Source organism: Pyxicephalus adspersus, chromosome 4 (assembly GCF_032062135.1).
Source record: "Pyxicephalus adspersus chromosome 4, UCB_Pads_2.0, whole genome shotgun sequence".
Lineage (NCBI taxonomy): Eukaryota > Metazoa > Chordata > Amphibia > Anura > Pyxicephalidae > Pyxicephalus > Pyxicephalus adspersus.
In genome coordinates this window covers 34,231,817-34,254,253 of record NC_092861.1, presented here as the reverse complement: position 1 = coordinate 34,254,253, position 22,437 = coordinate 34,231,817, and the positions used below count along the sequence as shown (strand labels likewise).

Sequence of the window (22,437 nt, the reverse complement as noted above, 5' to 3'; positions counted from 1 at the left end):
AGGATGATCACAGGAACTGGCTTATCTGTTCAATAGGGATGAGACCAGCACCAGGGCCCAATGTTCAAAACATAAGCACACAAAATGTTGTATTCCATTTTTCTTGAACAGGTGCTCATTTTACTCCTCTATAGAACCATTTGTTTCAGCTTTGTGTTAATGTCAATGGGTGTTCATTCAGAACAGTGGACTGTTTGCTGTCATTTAGTTTTTGGAAGAACACTCAGAAATATTGAGGACTATAGCAATACTCATTTTCACAGGTAAGAGCTCTACCATCATTTATACCTGGCAGAGGGACACACCTTATATTTTACTTTCAGCTGGTATACACATTTAGGTAAGACTAATACATGCTTAACATACACATGCACATTTTTTTAAATTAACTTTATTGGGAGTAACAACATTGTAGACAAATATACAATAGTGAAAATGATTCCCAAACAAGTTTTACATTTTAAGGGAAGATGGGTAAGAAATGGTGTGTGTGTTGGGGGTTTAAGAGAGAGGATAGTGATAAAAGGAGGGAGGGTGATAAAGTGAAGGAATAGAAGATTAAACATAAACCGTCACAGGTGTAAAACAGTACATGTACATGTTTGAATTATCCCTGACAATTGTTTGGTTTTTTTTTTTTGCAATAGAGACCTGCCTGACAATTTTTTTCTTTTTTTTTTTTTTTTTTTTTTTAAGACAAATGCACAATTTATTAACCCAGTTTTCCTAAATCATGGAATCATGATTGCTGGGCCTGTCATATGTGTTTATTTATAGATTAAATTTTGATAAACATTTGTTTTTCTATGACAGAAAATCATAATTTACAATATTATCTTTTCATTCTTGTGGCCACAGCCAAAAATTAGTGATTCTTAATTTTAAACCAAAGTGTTTAGGCACATTGCCACATTAACCCCTAATCCCTTATGCTATCGTATGCTAAAGCATATTTAATAAAAGTTCTTTAGCTGATCATTATAGTGGGATCTCTGATGCTGTGATTTTGGTTAGTTTAGTACATGTAACATCAATTGATCTATTCTGTCAATACCATTAAGTGTTTGGGGGGGATGAATGAAGACATTTCAGTAACTATTTTTTAGTTGTCCAGTATTATGGCTTTAGGGAAAATTATAGACAATTTTGAGTCGGTGTTCAAGTGGTTTTAACCCATTGATGTTGACCAAAAGGTGGTGGCTATAAACCGCCTAAATATTTTTTTTTCATTGGCCCAACACAAAGAAATTTATGCTGAGTTATTTAAGATTTACAGTGCAGGAGCAAAATAGCTTTTCTGACATTATAGGTACAGTTCCAGGCTAAATATTTCGGCATCACTACTGGAAGATATTTGTTCATTCATTTGTTTTCATTGCAAAAACTGATCAGCTATGACACAAAACTATTTGATAGCTGAACAATCTAACATTGTAAAACATACCTCCCTAAAATGAAATGTACTTATTGGCACATGTTTTGATTAAACCAAGTAGGGAGGGGGTCAATTATGCAAACATTCAACAATGAGGAAAACCGTTTGGAATGAACCCAAACATTCTATTTTGTACTTGGCTTTTATGACTGCATAAATTCTTTGAGGCGTTGGATTTACTAATGAGCCTTCTTGTATAGCAGTTGATGAAGCCTTGTAATATTTGCTTCCATTTTCCACCAAAATTTTTCAGTTCAGATTGAGACTTGGACTGTTTGCTGGGCTTTACGTTTTTTTGGAGGTATGTGTTAGAATTCCATAACAATCAGATGTTAAATAATAGTTTGTGCCATATATGTGATTTGTTTTTTAGCAACAAAGTAAAATGGCTACATGAACATTCATCAATTACTTTAAAGTGATCCCAATGTTTTGCCATGGTTTGTAGTGGTAACCGCAGTGAGGAGTTAGAGAATCTTTGAGTGGCAGGCCCGATCACCACAGCTTAAATGTATGTGCATCCTATAGGAATACAAGACGGTAAATGCTTTAAATGTCGGGAATAATACCAAGGTTTTGCTATTCTCTAAAAAAAAAAAAGGTTTTAGCAGTGTACTACAGCAGCACTCTAGTTCCATGTATATAATAAAAAAACAATATCTATTCTTTAGTTACCATATCTAATTGTGTACAAAATGTTAGGTAATATGTATGTAGTTTAAAACACATAAAAGGAGCATTTACAAATTGAAGGCATATAGGGATTAGTTTTATGTTCCAATTAGTCTGTGGAGTTAATATCCTATTTGCTATTTATTTTGACTTTATGACTATATTCTTAAGTATTTGTAATTGGGGGGGGAAGGGAAAACTTTTTTGACCCCACTGGATTGGATATGCATTGAGATCCTGGAAGTAACTTTTGGGCACTGGGTTTCTAGGCACTGTCTGTTACCAGTTAGCCACAGATTGTTTTCCAGGGGTAAACTCTGGGGACTGATTTCTAACTTCATCATCTGGACGTAGGACCAAAACCCCTTGGCACTCTCTCTCTCACCTTCCATTTGGCATCAAGGATTATTCTGTTTCCGTTCTGTTGTGGCATGTTCAACTTATATCTTTGGTTCATTTGCACTGCCTGCTTTCATTTGCCTGTTCTCCTCAAGCCATCAGACCCTCCTCTCATGAATACTTAAAGCTCACAGTACCTGAGGCTCTGCTTTGTTCTGAGCCCTATGTGATTTTACCACACTTGGTCAACAACCTGTCTGATTCTGGATCAATAGATAGCAGTTTGATGCTTTGGGCAGCTTTGACTCGCATTGTTTTGATGGTCCTGGAGTAGGTTTACTCATTTCTACTCCATTATATTGAAACCAGTGCCCTGAAAAACCACCTCCTCCTCCACCCCTGTAAGTTATTTTCCATCTTAAGGCACTCCTCAATTTTTATTTCTCTAATCCCTTGGTATCCTTTCAAAGATTTTTGGTGTCACTGCCTAGATTTGCAGTTTCCTATCTGTCTTTACGCTTCACTGCCTCCCTTTCTGCCTGGGCTGTCTGGTACTAATTATTTTGTGCATGATACTTCTGTAGAAGGGGATTGCATTGTGCTGGCCCTCAAGGTACGTGTCATGGAGTTGGATGGAGTGCCTTCCAGTGAGATCCATTTTCTGCTTATATAGCGCCCCCCAAAAAATGTGGTTAGGTAAAACCAATAGCTGTCAATGCTGTAAAGTGCTCTCATGTAGTTGCTCAGTCTGCAGACTCGAAGGCTTCTAAATCACCAGCCAAAAAAAAAACTCTGTCCTGTGTTAGTTTAGTTCAGTCTGTACAGAACAGACCCTAGTTCTGTGTCCTTTAGAACCTAAATGGAGATGACCACTGTTGAACCAGCAGTGTCCCATCTCAGAAGGGCAGCTACCATCCTGGTGTTAATTTTTGAATCCCTTCTTGGATTTCTCCTCTGGCTGCAGGGTCCTATTTTCACATAAAACTCTAGTTGTAATGTTCTGTCATGCTTCCACACACTGGTCCCAAGAGAGCGGTCTGAATCCTTCTTTAACAGGTACAACTTATGGCCACAGCTTTTTTTTTTTTTTATCTAGTCTGGTCTACTGGAAACCACTAGACTTCTCTGCATGAGTATAATTGGTGTATATAAATTAGATAAAAGTACTGAACTGAAGAGCTTGCTTTTAGTAAGCATATATGGTCTTTGAGGGACAACCTTTCTCAAGTTTTAGTTTATGATGCTCTTTATGAACACCAACTGAGGCAACAGCACCTATAATCGACGAAAGAACCCAACTACCAAGTCTTCTGTACCTTTATTATTAGAAGAAAAGTTTTTTTGTTTCCTCCTGTTTCACCTTGAGACTCTCCAAACGGGTTGCCAAGCTCACCCATAAGATGTCAAGTTTCATGTCCTCCAAACAAGTCCTTGGGGACTTGTATTGGTCTTTCTGGAAACCTGGATATCTTTCATATTAGAGATGTGAGTTTGCAAGAGGTTCAAGTGCTTGAACTAGTAACCTTTACCTTTTCATGAAACCCTTTTTTTTAATCTTGATTTGTTTTCTATCCTTTTATAGTTGCCAGTATAAAATAAAGGTACTAAACTTCCTGTGTCCTTCAGTGAAAAAGGCTTTTAGGGTAAGTCTTCAGATTGAAGAGAAAATTTGAAGAGAAAATTCAAAAATTTCCTAAATACTTCCTATTTTGATTTATTTAGACTGTTCTCAGGTAAAACATTTTATAAATCATATACCTGACTATACCATTTTTAATTAACTAAAAGCCTCTGAATGGCCATGATCAAAAGTTTTCCTACCCTAGAATGTTGGTGCTGTAACATACACATGGGTTCCAATTAAAGGTAATTGGGAACATTCAGAGCGGCACTGGTTTTGCTGGATAATGAGAAAAAACAATAGAACAGATAAACTTGTAAAAAAAAAATTTTTTTAAATTGAACAAACTAGGAAAGGAATATAAAGAAATGTCCAAGGTTTTTGAAAATACCTGCAAGTAGTGTTCAAACTCAGATTAATGAAAAAAAAAAAATTGGATCGTTAGAGGTCCTGTTGTCAATTACCAATGCTGCTTTAAGATACGCAATAAGAAAACGCCTTAACAAAAATGGGCTACACAGTTGAGTTGCAAGAAGATTGATGACAAAATGAATGCAGCATGTTACGAGAAAATATTGGAGGGCAACTTGCATTCATCAGCCTGAAAACTGTGCGTGGGGCTCACTTGGAACTCCCAGAATGACATTTGCTCAAAAAACATTAAAAGGCCAAGTCAACCCTTAGGTGAATACAGCAGAAAAAATTGAAGGTGCTGAAGTGGCCATCAGTCTTCTAATCTCTATATGATTGAACAATTTTGGCAAGGCTGTCCCAAGATTTTTTTTGTGACCTGAAGACTTTTTACCAGAAGGCGTATGCAAACTTCTGAACAGGAACCATCTCGTAATTTTCATTATTGCAATGTTTTTGTTTAATGATTGGGCAGTTTTAATTTGGATCCCAGTAAATGTAAATGGAATTTATTTTGCTTGATCACACTAGTTTTCCTAAAAGAACGGTACACATCTTAAAAATTCTGCTGAGGTATGTAATCTTATTAGCTCGTGTGTGTGTGTGTGCCTAATCACAGGAATTATTTGTAGAGTAGGAAATACCCTATGAGCTAGGAAATCTAATCTAATGAGCACTCTACGAATCACACATTTTTGTATTCATCATTTGCTCTGCTTTAATTCAAAACTTAGAACTGTAAAGGAAATGCGTGCTGAAACATTACAAGTGCCAACATAGGGCAGATATCTTGAATACCCAGAAGCTGTTACAGACTGTGATTCCCACACTGACTAATGGCTAAATTTTAAATGTTCCCCACCAAGGGTCAAATGCCCCTTTATCTCAAACCATATTTTCCTTCTAAATGTGAAATATGTTATATTTAGTATGAGGTCATCCTTAAATTATTTTAAAACCTTGTTCAACTATCCAAGAGAATGAGAAAAAAACACTGGATACACACACTCATGTTTGTTTCTGTTAGGAATATTATCACAACATATTGAGATGCTTTATTTAAGGGGAAAAAAATACTTAGAGTGCTGCTTTGTTGCAGCACAGACAATTGAACTGTCGATCATTAGCATTTAAGCCTTATTATAGGCTGCCTTATTTGTGGTGATCTTTGTCTCCCCAGCAAAGTCAAAACTTAATGCAATATACTATACCTTGCTTTTCCATCTGCTGCTACAATACAAGCCATGTAGGGAGGATTGGAGGCGTTGTGCTAGCAGAGTCAACTTTAAATGTACAAGTTACTTGGGGAAAGAAAAAACTGAGAATTTTAATAGATTTGGTTTTCTGTACAGGGGTCTCACTATATATAATTTTGAGTGTATCTAAAATTCAACGTTTTTCAGTAATAATATTGATTATCAAACAAATATAAGAAGCAAAAGAATATCAGTCCTTAAAGAAAAATGGAAGCTCTGTAGACCAGATTCAAAGGCATTAGTAGTTTTCATGTTAAAAAAATATTCATTTTTCATAATCTAAAACAAATCATGTGTAGTAATTTAGATGAAAAAAAAGACATAACTAAATTTACTGTTAAAATAGGAGTGTTACGGTGTAACTGTGACTCTACTCTGTCTGACAGTAAAGCCAGGTTGTGACCTCCGTTTTATCAGCCGTAGTTGTAGCACTACAGCCTGATTAACATTGTACCATCCTATATGGATATTGAGCTATTTCCTTACTAAAATGGGTTGCAGTGCTTTTTTACCACCAGTTAAAACGGGTTTTTTAACTGGTTACACGTCTCCATATAGTTATTGCATATGATGACATTTTTTAAAACGTTTAAAAAAGAAATTCCTTTAAGTTTATTAGTCAAATGTCTACAAATCTAAAACTAAACCCAGTACAGCACCTTTTCCTGCTCCCCTTTTTTCATACCTAGAACTCTTCTCTAGTAAGTCTGACTCAATAAATGGTTTCTGCTAATATGTTAGATGTGATTCCAACAGATTAATGAAACTCCCCATCAATCTAGTGTGGGGGATAAAAATGCGAAAAGCCATACCTTTTTGGTTTAGTTGATCACATCTATTTCAGATATTTTTGTATTTTTGTACCCTGTTAATAGGCTTCACACTTGCATATCTAAGCCTAATCAATTTGTAAATGAACACTACAGAATATTGGCACAACATTCCTCTTTTTGCTGCTCGTATGTCACTTTTGTGTCCTGTAATGATATAGGGGGTCAACAGAAATAACCACAAAGCATAAGAAAATAAACAGGGGAAGCATTTTACACGCCTGATCCTCTCTGATGCAGAATAAAGATTTAGCTAGTGATAAAGTGTTTTAAAGGCTTCTTTTCCAGGCAGCCTGTCAAGATGACAGGGTATTTTCAGCATTTGTCTCTAAATAAAAACAAATGTAGATGGGCCGATCTTTGAAATATGACCAAGGGAGTCTACATGACTGGTAGTTCTAACTAGCCTGTGTGTCTAGCCAAAGTATTTATTTAATTCAAGTGTGGAATTGCAATGCTTGGTAAATACTGAAAAGTATCGTCAGGTGTTTTGTACCTATTCAGCTGGACTTTTATTTTTAGAAGTCCAAAGTGCAGTAACAGTTTACTTTTATCAGACTCGACATGTTTAAAACAACGTTTTCTTACTATATGTTTCAATCTCTTGCTGTAGGATATAGGCCTTTTTTTTTTAAATTTAAAAAGTTGGAAAATTAAACTGCAGCCATGAAATGTAAACCTGGCCAACAATATGCAAAGAACTTGTTTAAATTTTTAAGGAACTTGGAGCGCTTCGTTGTTTCTGACATTTTCCCATAATGCTTGTTTCCATGTAACAGTTTCTCTCCTACGGATAATAAATTTGCTACCTGTTCAGATGACGGCACTGTTAGGATTTGGGATTTTCTCCGTTGCCACGAGGAAAGAATACTACGAGGTATGTTTCGATTGCTCTATAAAAGCAAATATTTTGATTAAGTGTCCTCAAACAGAATTTTGCCACTAAAAAAATTTTTGGTTACAGCTTAGTGTCATTGGTTCATTTGTTGGTGTATTGGCTACATAACTGTTCAAAGAGGAGCAGACACCATTAGGGTACATGGCACTTGGTACCCTGTGTAGTCGGGTAAAGATGCTGTGGATGCAGCAAACGAGTGGAGCAAAAAGGTGAAAATGTGTGAACATTAACTATACAATAAGAGGCAAAACTCCGGCAGGGAAAAATGGACCTTTAGGTATTGATCTGTATCTGAATATAAAAACTTGTTTTTTTTTCCTACTTATTGGCCATTGTTTTATTATGGTATCCAGGGAGCTATCTGCCACACCACAATGTTACTTCACTCCATGACCTGCATTTTACATGTCACTTTAAAAAAAAAAAAAAAAATGGCTTTCGGCTGGGGTGTTGAGTTGAGCCTTCAGTATCTTGCAGTGTGCTTACCCTTGGGGATTAAACACTAGTCACATTTTTTTTTTTTTTTTTTTTTTTTTTTTTTACCTCTGGCGCTCAATAGTATACTTTTTAATGGTGCTGCTTTTGCTTCACAGTGGTATGTAGCTTCCTCCAGGCCTGCACAGGATTTTCTCATTTGTTAACTCCTGCTTCGTTTTTAAACAAGTATCCATTTGCCTCACAATGAGAACACACGCAAAATATACAGTAATTCCTGTGTTTTTCCCAAACTACACAGACCCTGAAATAAAAATTTAGGCATCCTGTGCGGTTTTAAAGATGAGGTAATATAGTATTGATGATTCTTGTAAGCCTAAACTGGACCGTTTCTTCCTTTTATTGTGTTTAAAGCTGAAACATGTTAACACTGCTGCATATAGTACAATTGCATTTCCTAATATACAAACACCAATAGGTAATAAAAAACATGCTTACAATTCAGTCAGTTTGAGAAATGGTACTGCAATTTCTTAAGAATCATGAGACTTCATAATGTACCTGCTTATAAATTGCACTTTTAAACAAGATGCATTGATTCAATATCTTGTATGCATTTTTGTAACTTAGTACAGTATTAAACTGTAAAGATGAACTTTATTTTCAATCATGTATATTTTTTTTTACATTGCCTTGAATCAAAGGGAATAATAAACATTTTGGTTTTAACACCAGCAGGAAATCTGAAATAAAATAATTTATTTGAAAATATTGAATTTGTTGTGTCCCTATTTATAATATACATCACACATCTGTGTACTACAAAATAACACTAAAGTCCCAATTGATTACATCTTACTGTATGTGTTATAAAATTAAGTAATATCTTCAAGAAAGATAACTAATCCTGCGCCTTAAAGTGAGCAATTTAATATAGACTTTAGACTCGTACACAATGAGTTATGGAAGTAGATCTTAGATAAACATCCCTAAATGATATTGACTTGTTTGCATTGATTTTATATTACCCATAACAAATAGGACTTCAAGACCCCTGAAAATAAACCCATTGCATTGAAGAATATTGTTTTCAGTGAAAAAAGATTTTTGTTGAAATAAAAACCAAATATGAAGACTGGAATAAATTAGTTATTTCAGTAGTAGAAGGATTTCCCTAATTATCAAAAAGGGGCAGTTGTAATAGGAAAAAAGTAGGAATGGTTAGAAGCCCCGTGTTTTTTTTTTTTTGTTTTTTTTTTAATGCCTTTTCTGACATTGGAGAAAATTACCTTTCTGTTCTGAATATGCAACAAAGGCTTCTCTTGGACAGTTCTCGCCAAACAGTTTAACACCTTTACAATTCTTTTTTAATTCTACCATTGACAACAGTATTGTTTTGAATCCCTCAAACTACAACACAAATGGAAAATTCATTAGATGTTCTAACACTTTTTTATTCCATGCAATATGAAAACAATGTTTTGGCTAACCATTGCAGGGTGCCCTGATTCCTATCAGTCTACAATTATTAAAATAAAAAAAAACTGTTTCACCTTTAGGACATGGAGCTGATGTGAAATGTGTTGACTGGCATCCAACCAAAGGACTTCTGGTCTCTGGAAGTAAAGATAGCCAACAGCCAATTAAGTTTTGGGATCCAAAGAATGGACAGAGTTTAGCAACACTGTAAGTTAATCCGTGGAATAACCAGCAAAGTTATTTTGTGTGTATTTGGTTTTTAAATATTTATTTTTTTTTTAAACCATTTTAATTTTTTCAACACTAAAAAAGAAGTCTGCATCTCAATGAAACACCATCTGTTTATTTAAAATACATCTGTCCTAAATTAAGAAAAAGAAAAAAAAAACCTCCATGTTCTCTTCAGTGTACCTTCCCACATACTACACAACATAAATGCATCTGACTGACATCTTAAAATTCCAGTTATGAGACGAACATTCATCTATCCTACTTACCATAATGCTGTGTTTGATGCCTAAGTGACCAACTGCTCTGGGCTCAAACACTGCCACGTAAATGGTTGCGTATTGCCTATCATTTAAAACAAAAAATGGCAGCAAAAATATACTTCTGTTTTTCTGTACTTGTTCCTTGTATTATGTATACTACATTGGGCAAAAATAAATGGAGAAACAAAAGTTGGATCAGATGTGAGGTTGTACACAATTCAGAAAATAAAATCAGATGGGGTCTGTGGGTACTCGTAAGTCTTGCACCATGTATCTAGATCTTCATTCATAGATAAACTGTACGAGTGCTGGCTAAAGGTTAAACTTTTTTTAACGGTTTTTTTTCCCTTTTTTTTTTTTTTTTATCTGTACCAAATAGACACGCTCACAAGAATACTGTAATGGAGGTCAAATGGAACTTGAATGGAAATTGGCTACTCACAGCATCACGTGATCACCTTTGCAAGCTTTTTGATATCCGCAACCTTCGTGAAGAATTGCAAGTGTTTAGAGGTCACAAAAAAGAAGCTACAGGTCTGTCTAGCCTTTCTTAAAAAGTGAACACAGATAACATTAGTTGATAAAGTATGCAATGAGCTATCTGCAGTAACATACAGTATTCAAACCGATCCTGTCTTGTACTAATCCAACTTTGTTATGTTGAAAACAATTATTGTTTACTATTACTCTTGTAGCTGTCGCTTGGCATCCAGTACATGAAGGTCTTTTTGCCAGTGGTGGCTCTGATGGTTCTCTTTTGTTCTGGCATGTTGGGTATGTATTTCAAACAATTGTATTTGTACCTGATGACAGCTTACACTGCATTTCTGTGCATTATTACATGTTTTTTGTTTTGATCATAGAGTGGAGAAAGAAGTGGGTGGTATGGAAATAGCTCATGAAGGGATGATATGGAGTCTTGCTTGGCACCCGCTTGGACATATTCTGTGCTCTGGGTCAAATGATCACACCAGGTATAATTTATCTGTTTTTAAGCTACTGTAAACAAGGTATATCGTGACTATGCACAATACTTATCTTTTATTTTGTATTTAGCAAATTCTGGACCAGAAATCGTCCTGGAGACAAAATGAGGGATCGATACAATCTGAACCTTCTTCCTGGCATGTCAGAGGATGGCGTGGAATATGGTAACTATCACCTCTCTGCTAGCTGTGGTATTTGTCAATGTTATCCTGCTGTCTCTTAACCTCCCCTAATGTATAATGCATGCTATCACTAAAGATTTGAACTGAGAAAAGTTAAAGGTGCTTTTGGTGCAGCAGAAAAGATCAACCATACAGTTGTTTCCATCTTTTAATATTGAAGCTCCTGTGTCGGCTTTTTGTTTTCTGATAATTCCTAAAATTTTAACTCCCAACATTTGTTATATTTTTTTTTTTCCCCCCAGATGATATTGAGCCAAACAATCTTGCAGTTATTCCAGGAATGGGTATCCCAGAACAACTGAAAATAGCAATGGAACAAGAACAAATGGGTAAGACAATGTGAAAAGAAGGTGTATTGTCATCTGTGTTAGATATTTTGTTTTTACCTGTCTTTATATATTTTTAGGGAAAGAAGAGTCAAGTGCAGTAGAGATGACCATTCCTGGTTTAGACTGGGGAATGGATGAATTAATGCAGAAAGACCAGAAGAAAGTTCCACAGAAGAAAGTTCCATATGCAAAGCCCATTCCTGCTCTGTTTCAGCAAGTTAGTACAAAATATATATATATTTTTTTTTCATTTTACAATTCAATACCTGCCAGTTTTATGCTAGAAGCTCCCAGATAATCGGCCAACTATTTTGAGGAGGTTAGGTGTTAGGGTAGAACTAAAGTCAGGCAGGTTTTTATTGCAAAAAAAAAAAAAAGATGATGTCTTTTCTGCAATAATTGTTTTTACCGGCCTGCTTGCCATCCAGCGGTAAATTTTTGATCAGCTCTGCAGCATTTCTTGCTAGCAATACCCAGCATCCCTCGCTTTCCTTGCCGTGCTGGAAATAATAAACTTCCATGGGCATGCTCGGGTTATGTCACCCCAGCTATGCCAATCAAGGTCACATCTGCTTTGCAGAGTATTCGGGTGGATTACTAACCTTTTAGGACTAGTTTGTAGTAGTAGGATCTAGTAATGAACAGCAGAATAGTTGAAATATCTACCAGCATTCTTACTATGGTACTATAGCTATCTGCAATTTATTTTAGTCATTCAGAAGGATGGAGACTTTGTGGGTGTTGAGGTGTAGATCTTATTCTGTTTTATATAAATTTATACAATTTATTATTTTAATGGGATTTCTCAGTTCTCCCTGAGATTGTTAGAAAATTATATGTTATGAGTGGGTAAATCAGGCAGGCAAGAGAAGCATGGGGAATCGAGGTATTTGATGTTGCAGCTAAGACCTCTGATAGAATTAGGATTATAATTATCAGGACACTTTATAGGCAGCACTGACCAGTTTATCTTGTTGTTTTATTACTAGGCATGGTTACAGAATAAAGTACCGCTTATGCCATCTTCAGAAGTTGTTTCGGAGCGAAAAGAAGAGGTGAAACTTGATGAGAAGAAAAAAAACCAGGCAGAAATTGAGCAGGAAATGGCAGCACTACAGTATACTAATCCTCAGCTGCTGGAAGTATGTTTTTTCAAGGCTGAGAATTTTGCTTTTTTATGTATAAATACAACATCATTAGCAGTTTCATTTTTTCAAATGCCAGCAATAGTCTTTCTTGGTTGGTCATTCAAACTCAAATTGGGCAGGCCACTTTTTACACACCTTAGCCATACAAGTGTATAATCAAGTCTAAAGAAGATGTACTTTCCATGCATGTGCCAATTATTATCCGGTCTGTGTAATTTACCCAGTAACATAATGTGTACAAACAACTTTTTGTTTTAGGTATTGTTGTGCTTAGAATCACTGCTGATTTATGAAGTTAAAAATAAAAGTGATTCTGTGACATGCACATGTACAGGATATGAGACTGTTAAGTTTTTCTACTTAAGGTTAAGCACGAAGATATTTCTATGTGGATGTATCCATCACAGCACACAATGTGTTTCTCCTATTTAGATTACCTCACCAACCAAAGTGTTAAGCAGTTTATATGGTAACATGCATAAATGTGTGTAATTTTTTTGGTCTTAAGTTTTATTTGTTCTAAAAGTGTTACACAACCCTTCTAGGTGACCTATATAAATTGCAGTAGTTTTGTTTAATTTTGTTGTAACTTCACGCAGTTTTAATTTCATAGAAAAGGTGGTGTGCTTCACTATGACTTTGACTGACATTCTGACTTAGAAATCAGTCTGCATTCTATGGACCCAGAGAGATTAACATGATACCCCATGATCCCACATTAGTGATTGGATATTGTAAAAACTGAATATCCAATTATAAAATCATTGTGATTTTCTGTAGCTGCCAAAAATGTTGTCTTCCATGCATCCACTCATGTATTTCACATTTTCTAGTATACTTATGTCCCTGTTCCCTTAATTATCTTACATACCTTTCACAGTTCTAAACAGAATGTGTAGTCAAATTCATCTTACTGTACTTGTCACCTTATATGAAATATGAGGGCTGCTTGTCTCAAGACAAAATTGTCTGGGGTACAGTGCTGCTTAACTCTGGAATTTTTATTTATTTAAATATTGTTAATAGTTAAGGTAGAGCCTCCCACCTATTAATGTGAAACATTTTATGAAGGAAGGTATGATAAAGTATTCAGAACAGACATTTGTAAAAAAAATATTCAGTATGTTTGCTAATATCTTGCAATGCATATTGCTGCCCTGGAGTAAAAGTAGACGGTCACCGAGGCCTCCGGTATAGTTACATTTTACCTTGTCATTTTGGTTAGGATTGTTCTTCTGTAGATGAGCATATTTTGATTTACATTGGTGCTACATATTACATTCATGCATTTATTTCATTTATTTTCTGTTTTTCAGCAACTGAAAATTGAAAGAATAGCTCAGAAGCAGGGAGAAGTTCCAGGCCAGGCACAGGGGCTTGCTTCACCTTTGTCTGTACCTCCTCAGGTTCCTTCTGCTTTTCCACCTGGTCCACAGACTCAACCTCCAATAAATTTCCAGCAACCTCTTCCACCACAGCAAATGGCAATGAACATGCCACCTGGCCCTCAAGGACAGTTTAGACCACAAGGGCCTCCTTTATCTGCAGGTCCACAGGGTTTCATGGGTCCTGGACCACAGAATATAAGACCTCAAGAAATGCATCTTGGAATGCCTAGACTTCCTGTTTCTCATGGACCAATGGGACCTCAGGGTCCTCAAGCAAATCCTGGGCCACCAGGTCATTTGGGTCCTCAAATGACACCAGGTCCCCTAGGTGTACAAGCCCCTCATCATGGCATGCAAGGAGCTCCAGGTCCTCAAGGGCCACTTATGGGGGTGGCTCCTAGAGTTCAAGGCCCTCATGGACTGCGAGATAATCAGGGGCCTAATCAAGGGATGCTTATGGGACATCCAGCACAAGATTTAAGAGGTCCTTCTGGACCTGTGATTGGACATGGACCAATGGAAATGAGAGGCCCTACAGATATGGGAGGACCTCCAGAAGTACATGCACCTCAAGATAGGAGAGGCCTTAATGACATGAGAGGTCCCCCTCAGGATATGAGGGTGGCTCCAGATATACATGGACCTCAAGATATCAGGGGTCCCCCAGACATGAGAGGTCCTCCACATATGCGAGGCCCTCAAGACATAAGAGGACCACCTGATATGCGTAACTCAATGGATATGCGAGGCCCTTATGACATTCGTGGTCCCCCAGACATGCATGGACCCCAGGATATTCAACCTATCCCTGATATGCGTGGTCCACAGGATATGCGAGGTCCTTCAGACATGCGTGGTCACCCTGACATGCGTGGGCCTCAGGACATGCGTGGTCCCCCTGACATGCGTGGGACATGCGTGGTCCCCCTGACATGCGTGGGCCTCAGGACATGCGTGGTCCCCCTGACATGCGTGGCCCTCCAGAGATGCGAGGTCCGTCTGACATGAGAGGACCCCCAGATATACGTGGCCCACAAGATATGAGGGGTGGTCCTGATATGAGAGGGCCACATGATTTGAGGGGTCCTTCTGATATGCGAGGACCTCATGATATGAGAGGGCCACCAGAAATGCGTGGTCAGCAGGATATGAGGAGATCTAGTGATATTAGAGGGTCTCATGACTTGCGTGGACCCCAGCATATGAGGGGTACACCGGACTCAAGGGGAACATCTGATATGCATGTGTCTCAAGACATGCGAAGCCCTCAGGATTTGCGTAATCTACAAGATGTTAGAGGGCCTCCAGATATGGGTGGCCCTCATGAAATTAGAGGTCCTCAAAACAGAGGAACAAATTTAGGACTACCTCAAGACACCCGTGGACAATCGGTGCCCCAGGGCCAGCCAGGAAATGCTCAACAGAATCCATCAAGATCTTCTCACCCCCCACCACAGAAAACCCCTTTATTGGGAGATGGTCCTAGGCCTTTCAACCAGGTAACTGCCTTTAACACGGACAGGAAGTATTTTGCCAGGAGACGTCAGTATTGAAATGTAGCTGAATGTGTAAAGTCCCATCTCTTTCTGCCACCTTCCTAATCAAATTTATGGATGATAATACAGGGTTGAGATGCATACAGTATGGTCTGCTCCCTGCAAATCCAGGCAGTGTTTCCACCAATTAGTGCCCTTTTTTTCCATGATTTTTCTATTCAATTTGCACATTTTGGGCGTAGCCAAAAATAGCTGGCCAGGGCAGATATGTCAAGCCAGGTAAAGGCCCAGCTATTACCATAGCACAACACATTTGCTGAGCTGAACATGGACTTGAGGAGGAACAGGGTGCAACAAGATCAAAATGCTTTTGAGCCACAAGCCGATTGTGCATTTAGATCATTTGTCTGTATTGAAGCCTTGTAATATGATTCACAAATTGTGATTAAGAGCGAAAAGTGGGATAGGTTAGGGGTCTAATTTAAAAAATTCACTTACCCTCAGGACTCTGTAAGAGCACTTTAATTGATGCCAGTCTATTTTACATTTTGTAAATTTAATGTAGATGGTAATGTGCTTAAATTAGCCTGACTTGACTTGAACACACACTATTCTTTTCATACTAAAATGCTCTGTATTCTAACCTTGCATCTGCAAAAAGAAAAATATCATTGCCATATGCTGTGTAGTTTTTGACCTTGCTCTATTTAGTTACATCTGCTGCTGGTGAATCTTCTGAACCTCATAATGTCTGATGTCTGTGCCAAGTAAAAATTATTTATAAAACTAATATTTAAAAAAGAAAAAGGTATTGCATATTCAGTAATAAATTTTAATGTTTTTGCATCAAGTCAATTCTGTACTATAAAAGGCCTCTTATTTCAGGTGAATGTCTTATGTTATCACATTACTTGATGTCTGGCTATGAAAAGAATTTAGCCTTTGTTAAAGAAAGAAAAACATATTTCACCGTGTGCAGTAAAACTTGACCTAACTACAGTAAACCGCATTCACTCAGTTTATGGTTGGCACGTGTTACTGCACATCCTAGCCTTTTTTCTTACCCTGGTAAATAAAGCCATATAAGGCTCAATTCGCACAGCTTACGTAGCAAGGCAAGTATTCCTATTTTCAAGAAAAGTCCAGTGAAATTTAAAAATTACAGCTTCATTGCTTAAAATGAAATGCTTTTGGCTGTTGCTAAAGCTTTATGAATTTGTGCCTTATGTCTCCTTATGTTCAAAACATCTCTACAAGCTTTTTCTACCAAACCCGTACAAAGTTTACATGTATGCTTCACTCCTCCCTTATCAGTATTCCCCTGCTTCATACTATTCAGTCACAGGCTTCGGACAAGGTGGTTATCAAGCTAATTTCCCCCTTTCTTCCCAATTAAAACCTATGAAATAAAAATGTATTTTAGTTGTTTACGTTAAGAACAGTTTTTAATACATGCATTTTAATATAATGTACCTGCAAAGAAGAAAATATATACACATTTCTCCATTTGCCCATGGCAGGAGTAGTCCTAAAGTGGTTAATAAGTCATTTGCCACTCTTTCTTTATTATGTGGATATGTATGTGTAGAAACCAGTCACAAAAGGATTGGACAGATTTGTTACAAAAATTATCAATTAATCAAATAGTTTATTAACCACAGCTTTTTGTTTCGAATGGGGATTTCCAAAGAAATAATCATAATAAAAAAAACCAAAAAAAAACAAAAAACCAGGAAGCCTCACATGGTAGCTGTCCCCCAGAACCAGATACTAGTTCATTTTATAATTTCAAGTGAAGCATACCTACCATGAGAAGGATACAGCGGCTACTATTTGCCTGCCTTCTAAAATGCTAGTTTTTTGGTTGCAGAGGTGCTGCTATCTCTGCATCGTTGTTAATTACCTGGAACAAGTATTCTGATTGGGTGTTTTGACCCTGCATCCCTATTTCAGGTTAGTTATGTAATCAATTTGAAAACAGTCATGTAATTTTAATTTTCAATAGGACTGTAATGGCTGCTCATGTAAAATTCTCATGGCAGGTGTCTTTAAGGACACTTTATTATAAAAGAAAATATGTATTCTTCTAATCTGTACTATGGTATTGCATTTACTTTAACCCAGGCAGTAATTGCATTTCTTTACATGCGCACACACACACATTATTGTGGGTTGCATAATAGCCTGTAGGAGGTCACCCTGTCATGGCAGCATACTACAGAACATGGGCCTTTGTTCTTGCATACAGCACCATGGTCTATGTACCCAGTACATGGTGTTGCAATTCATAAGGCTGCTCAAAGGGACTGTATTCTGGCTCCCAGATGCTACATGTACCTACTCAATTTCTTAACAAATGCATAATTGGAAACATAGAGAAGCTGATTTACAAGCCTGTAGGAAGTTCCTGCTATGCTTGAGCTTGTCACTTTTAGGGTTGCTAGTGGTTTATACCTTAACTCTCATTTACCGTTTACTAGAGCCCCATACATAACAAAACCAAAACCTAGTTTGGTTTCCTAATCTCTTTTTTGAATATCTACACAGCTAACACTTTACAAAGTCCGTAGTCATACGTCACTAGCTGTCCCTCAAGGAGGCTCACAATCTAATGTCCCTGCCATAGTCATATGTCATTAACACAGTTTGAGACCATTTAATTGTGTGGAAGCCCAATTAACCTATCTGTATGTGTTTGGGAAGTTGGAGGAAACCCATGCAAACACAGAATATACAAGCTCCTTGCAGTTACTAACAAATCAGCCCTTCATGTGTACTTACAGTAATGTGTTGTGCTTGGATGTATAGGTTTGTACTATAAGGAACAGGTGCTACAATACTCCTTCACACTATTATGTTCGGTATGTTAAAGGTAGTTCTTCAAGAAAAAACTTTTTACATTTCATTTACACAGCAGATTTTTGAATATATTTGGTGTGCTTTGTGCATATCTTTACAGTAATCCAGAGTGAAATTTGGCCTTTGTGCAGGAGGTTCCTCTAAAGCCTTGTATAGGTTCTCAATACTTGGCTTTTAAAATGATCATTTAGTAATCATTTCAGGTGACAGTACAAACCAACCAGCGCTGTGCAGACCATTATCAAGTAACCATTGTGGAACACCCACACCTAATGCAGGTTTTCATCTAAGACAATTGCAAACCATAACCCCCAGCACTATTTTTGCCATATAATAACTTGTTGCATAGGTGTTTTGGTTCACAAACAATGATTTATGTCTGTTGAGGAATATAATTTAATAAAAGTTATTGTGCTTTTATTTTAATATTTTCTCTCTGAATAGCAATGAAAGTTTGCAGACTAAACTTGACTTCAGATCTATTAATACAACCTAAAGTGCACTAGGATTTCCTTAACTTTGGAAAGATTGTTTCTTCTTTACTGTTGTTTGCCATCAGGAATTGAAGTCTCCCCAATGAGACACAAATAACTACCAGATGGGCAGCACACCTTTATTTTTCAATCCAAAACTTTTTTCCCTGTAGGTCTTAGCACAACATTTGTTGAACTTAGAATATTTAAAATGTAGTTGAAGCTGGGCAGAATAGTTTTCTTTAACAGAAATGCAGGACATTCTTCTTTTTGAAGTTTTTACTAGAAGGATATAATGAGCAACCTGCAATGAGAGAAATAAGAGTTCTTTCACAGCTAATGTTCTAAAATGTTAGCTGTCATGCTGTTGTATGGCCTTGTCACTTATCTAGAACAATAATACAGTAAACACGTCTAGTAGTATTTAGTCATATTCAACTGGACTTGACATTTTGCAGCTCTCCACGCTAGATCAAAAAAAAATGATGGAGTGGCTTGGAGAGCTGCAAAATGACTTCAACATTACAAGAATAACTCCAGTTGACTATGACTAAATACTACTAGATATACAATACCTTTGATTAATGGGAACCCTCACAGGTATATGACACAGTTGATCTGTATACTTGTAAGGGAAATAAATATCTATTAGCCATGTAATATGTCAGCCATGTAATAGGAGGTAATGAATGAAAGTCTCATTTCTTACAGCACAAGACTTTTTTTTTGCCCAACAAATTCAAACACAAATCATGGATATATAAAATAAGCAATATGTATCAATATGTACTATTATTCCATCACTTTTTATAAGTACTTTTTATGCACATAATTTTGGATAGTGATGTAATTTTAATGCAGAGCTGAATCTCTTGAATGTATGAATTACAAATACGATTGATACTTGTCTATCAAAGTGCAAGGCCTAGGGGATTGGCCCTTTAGGCTACCTTTTATTACATTTAAAACCAACACTTCGAACTTGCATACCCATCTTCCTTTTTTTGTTAATCACTAATTACCCGCTATTCTATTCTTCCTACCTATTGTTGTATGCTATGCTCTCCCTCCTCTTAGTTCAAATGTGTTGGGGTCGCCTATGCCCCTTTGGCTTAGTTTTGATCTTGTTACGTATGCCGGGTTGTCATCTGCAGCCCCAGTTTTATTGGGCAACACTGTGTAATATGTTGGCACTTCATACTAAACTTGACACTTTTTTTGTTTCATAGGGTGGAAAAGGCCAGGCTCCTCCTCCTCTGTTACCTGGCCTAGGACAGCAGGGTCGTGCACCTCCACACGGTCAAGGACCCAGTTCTAATAGAGGTATACATTTTTTTTTTTTTTTTAATAGCACGTTTTATTGTTAAAGCTAACTTTTTTTTATCTCATTCACCAGTATTGGTGGAGAATAATAAGAAAAATAACTACCATGTGTCAGTATTCATGTAAGAAAAGTAGAAGTGTAAGTAAATATTTATTTTTAGGTGACGTGCGTGGATCTGCAAATCACCAATCTGAACGTCGACGTGATCCAAGCCCTTTCCGAGGTGGGCAAGAGTGGATGGACTCCAGAGATGGTAGAGGGCCTCCTGACAGACGTGGTCCACCCCCTGAGGTACACGAGCACCCTGATGAGTTCCTCACAGATGATCGGTTTGGACATGAGTTTGATGGGAGAGGTGGAGGTCCTGCATTACCAGATGACAAATGGAGGCGAGGATCTGGCTCGCAGTATCCACCTAATCACAGAGATTACCCTGATCGAGAAAGGGATTCAGCCCGATGGGAGGGGCGGAGGCACTCTGATGACCAGTATCCCAGAGAAGAAGATATGAGGTTTCGAGGACAAAGAGATGAAAGGTAATGTAATATAATAGCTCACAGATTATATTAGAGACTATTTCATGATGTAGGAAATTTTCATGTGTGACATTTGCCGTAAGGAATAAATAAGGTTTAGGTTTCCATTCATTAGCAAGTATGAAGTCTTGCACAGCCTAAATCGACAAAACATCAACTGTTTTTTGAGCATAGAAATAAAAAAACTTCTTTATAAACAGGTACATTTTACAAATAGCTGGATTTTCATCTGAGTCTTCCCAAGACAGTGATCTCCCCAGAGAGAAGTAATCATTGGACTTTGTGGATACTTCCCGGCCTTTGTTGCACCTTTTTTAATCCCCCTAGCGGTATTCCCGTGTGTGACTCGGGGTGGATTTTCCATGCAAAAATCGGTATTCTCATGTCACACTTGGGGTACCTAAAAACATAATAAACCCAACTTACCTTGCTCCGTTGGCGTCCTTCTTGTCCGTGCAGGTCCTGGGGACACGTCCTTCTCCTCTGATGTTCAGACATGAAGTGCAGAGACGTTCTCCTGGGTTTCCCGGGGACGTCGGTGCGAGTGGGATGATCGGCGTGAAATTCAAATACTTTTGTATAGATTCAATACCAAATAGCAGTATTGAGTCCAATACAAAGAAATCTTCATATAATATATATAATTATATTATATATAGTATTTATGCTGTTGTACAGTCATATTACGTTTAACAATTCTTTTATTTTTAATTTTTAACACATTTTTGTGTTTGTTTTTTTAAAAGTTTAATAACTATTGGACATATTAACGTGAGTTATGCCTAAGAAATATAGGCCTACCATGTAAAATAAATTTCCATGCAAAAAATTGTATTGGAAAAAAAATTTGCATGGAAATACGGACAGAATTACACCGCTAGAGGGGGTTTATAAACCTTTTTATACTGTAGCTGATAAACTCTTTACTGATCTCGAACACCTCTGTGCTGGTGGTTGTGACTCTTTTTTTTCGGGCAGAGAATGGTAGGAATATGAAAAATGTTTGCTAAAATCCTTGCTGCATTCATTGAAGTCCTGGCATTATGTTGCCAGGGGATCCTTTTGAGAGCATCCAGGTTTTGTGTGTAGTCATGCAAGAAAGTTTATTGACAAAGCAAACATTGATTGTGGGTTATCAATTGGTGGTGTTACTCATTCAGCTCCATGATGCGTGTTATACCTCAAAAAAATCAGACCTCAATTATCCAAATTTTTGATTGTTTTGTTCAAATTAGTTTTCGCAGGACTGGACCCCCAAGACATGAGGGTCGTGGCTCTAGAGGGAGGGAAGGATATTTTAATTCAGAGGAATTTGGTCCCGATGACAACTTTGATATGAAGGATGAACCTGGGAGAGGCCGGGATCCTGGAAGAGGTCGGGATTCAGGAAGAGGCCGTGGCCGAGGTTCTCAGAGAGGTGAAGTGCAGTCTAATATGTTAGCTATCTTTATTACCTTACTATAGACACACTATTTATTTGGTGAACATTTTTTTTTTACTTGAACAGAAGCAAGAAAAGGACTTCTGCCTACCCCAGACCAGTTTCCTGGTTCCGATCGGGGGCCTAATCACCAATCTCGAGATATAAACAGAGATGGAGGTAAGAACTTTATTGTTTTGAATTCTTTACAGTGTGTGTGTTTCCTGTGTTATATAGGATATCTTCCCCTTTTATCCTATAATTTACACAAAACTGTTAGGCTACAGTTAAGTCCAAATGTAGTGATTTTTGTATTTGTTTCTATTTTTCCTTTCAAATAAATACAAAAAATATATATTTGTAATGCAGTTGTTGTGGCAGTCACTTAACATTTACTGCAGGTGAATCATCCTGGTCGGTGTGTTGAT

At 37.2% G+C, this 22,437-nt stretch overlaps 1 protein-coding gene across 1 annotated transcript in view; it reads left to right on the top strand.

The window, feature by feature from the left end:
* The window catches only part of WDR33 (WD repeat domain 33), a 42,455-nt gene that overhangs the window by 17,118 nt on the left and 2,900 nt on the right, over positions 1-22,437 (top strand). The window contains 15 exon segments of the mRNA XM_072407836.1: positions 7,344-7,441; positions 9,457-9,583; positions 10,247-10,401; positions 10,563-10,641; positions 10,731-10,841; positions 10,924-11,018; positions 11,279-11,365; positions 11,443-11,582; positions 12,355-12,507; positions 13,830-14,808; positions 14,811-15,400; positions 19,959-20,052; positions 20,214-20,589; positions 21,825-22,006; positions 22,097-22,189. Coding sequence (XP_072263937.1) covers positions 7,344-7,441; positions 9,457-9,583; positions 10,247-10,401; positions 10,563-10,641; positions 10,731-10,841; positions 10,924-11,018; positions 11,279-11,365; positions 11,443-11,582; positions 12,355-12,507; positions 13,830-14,808; positions 14,811-15,400; positions 19,959-20,052; positions 20,214-20,589; positions 21,825-22,006; positions 22,097-22,189 — 3,359 coding nt within the window.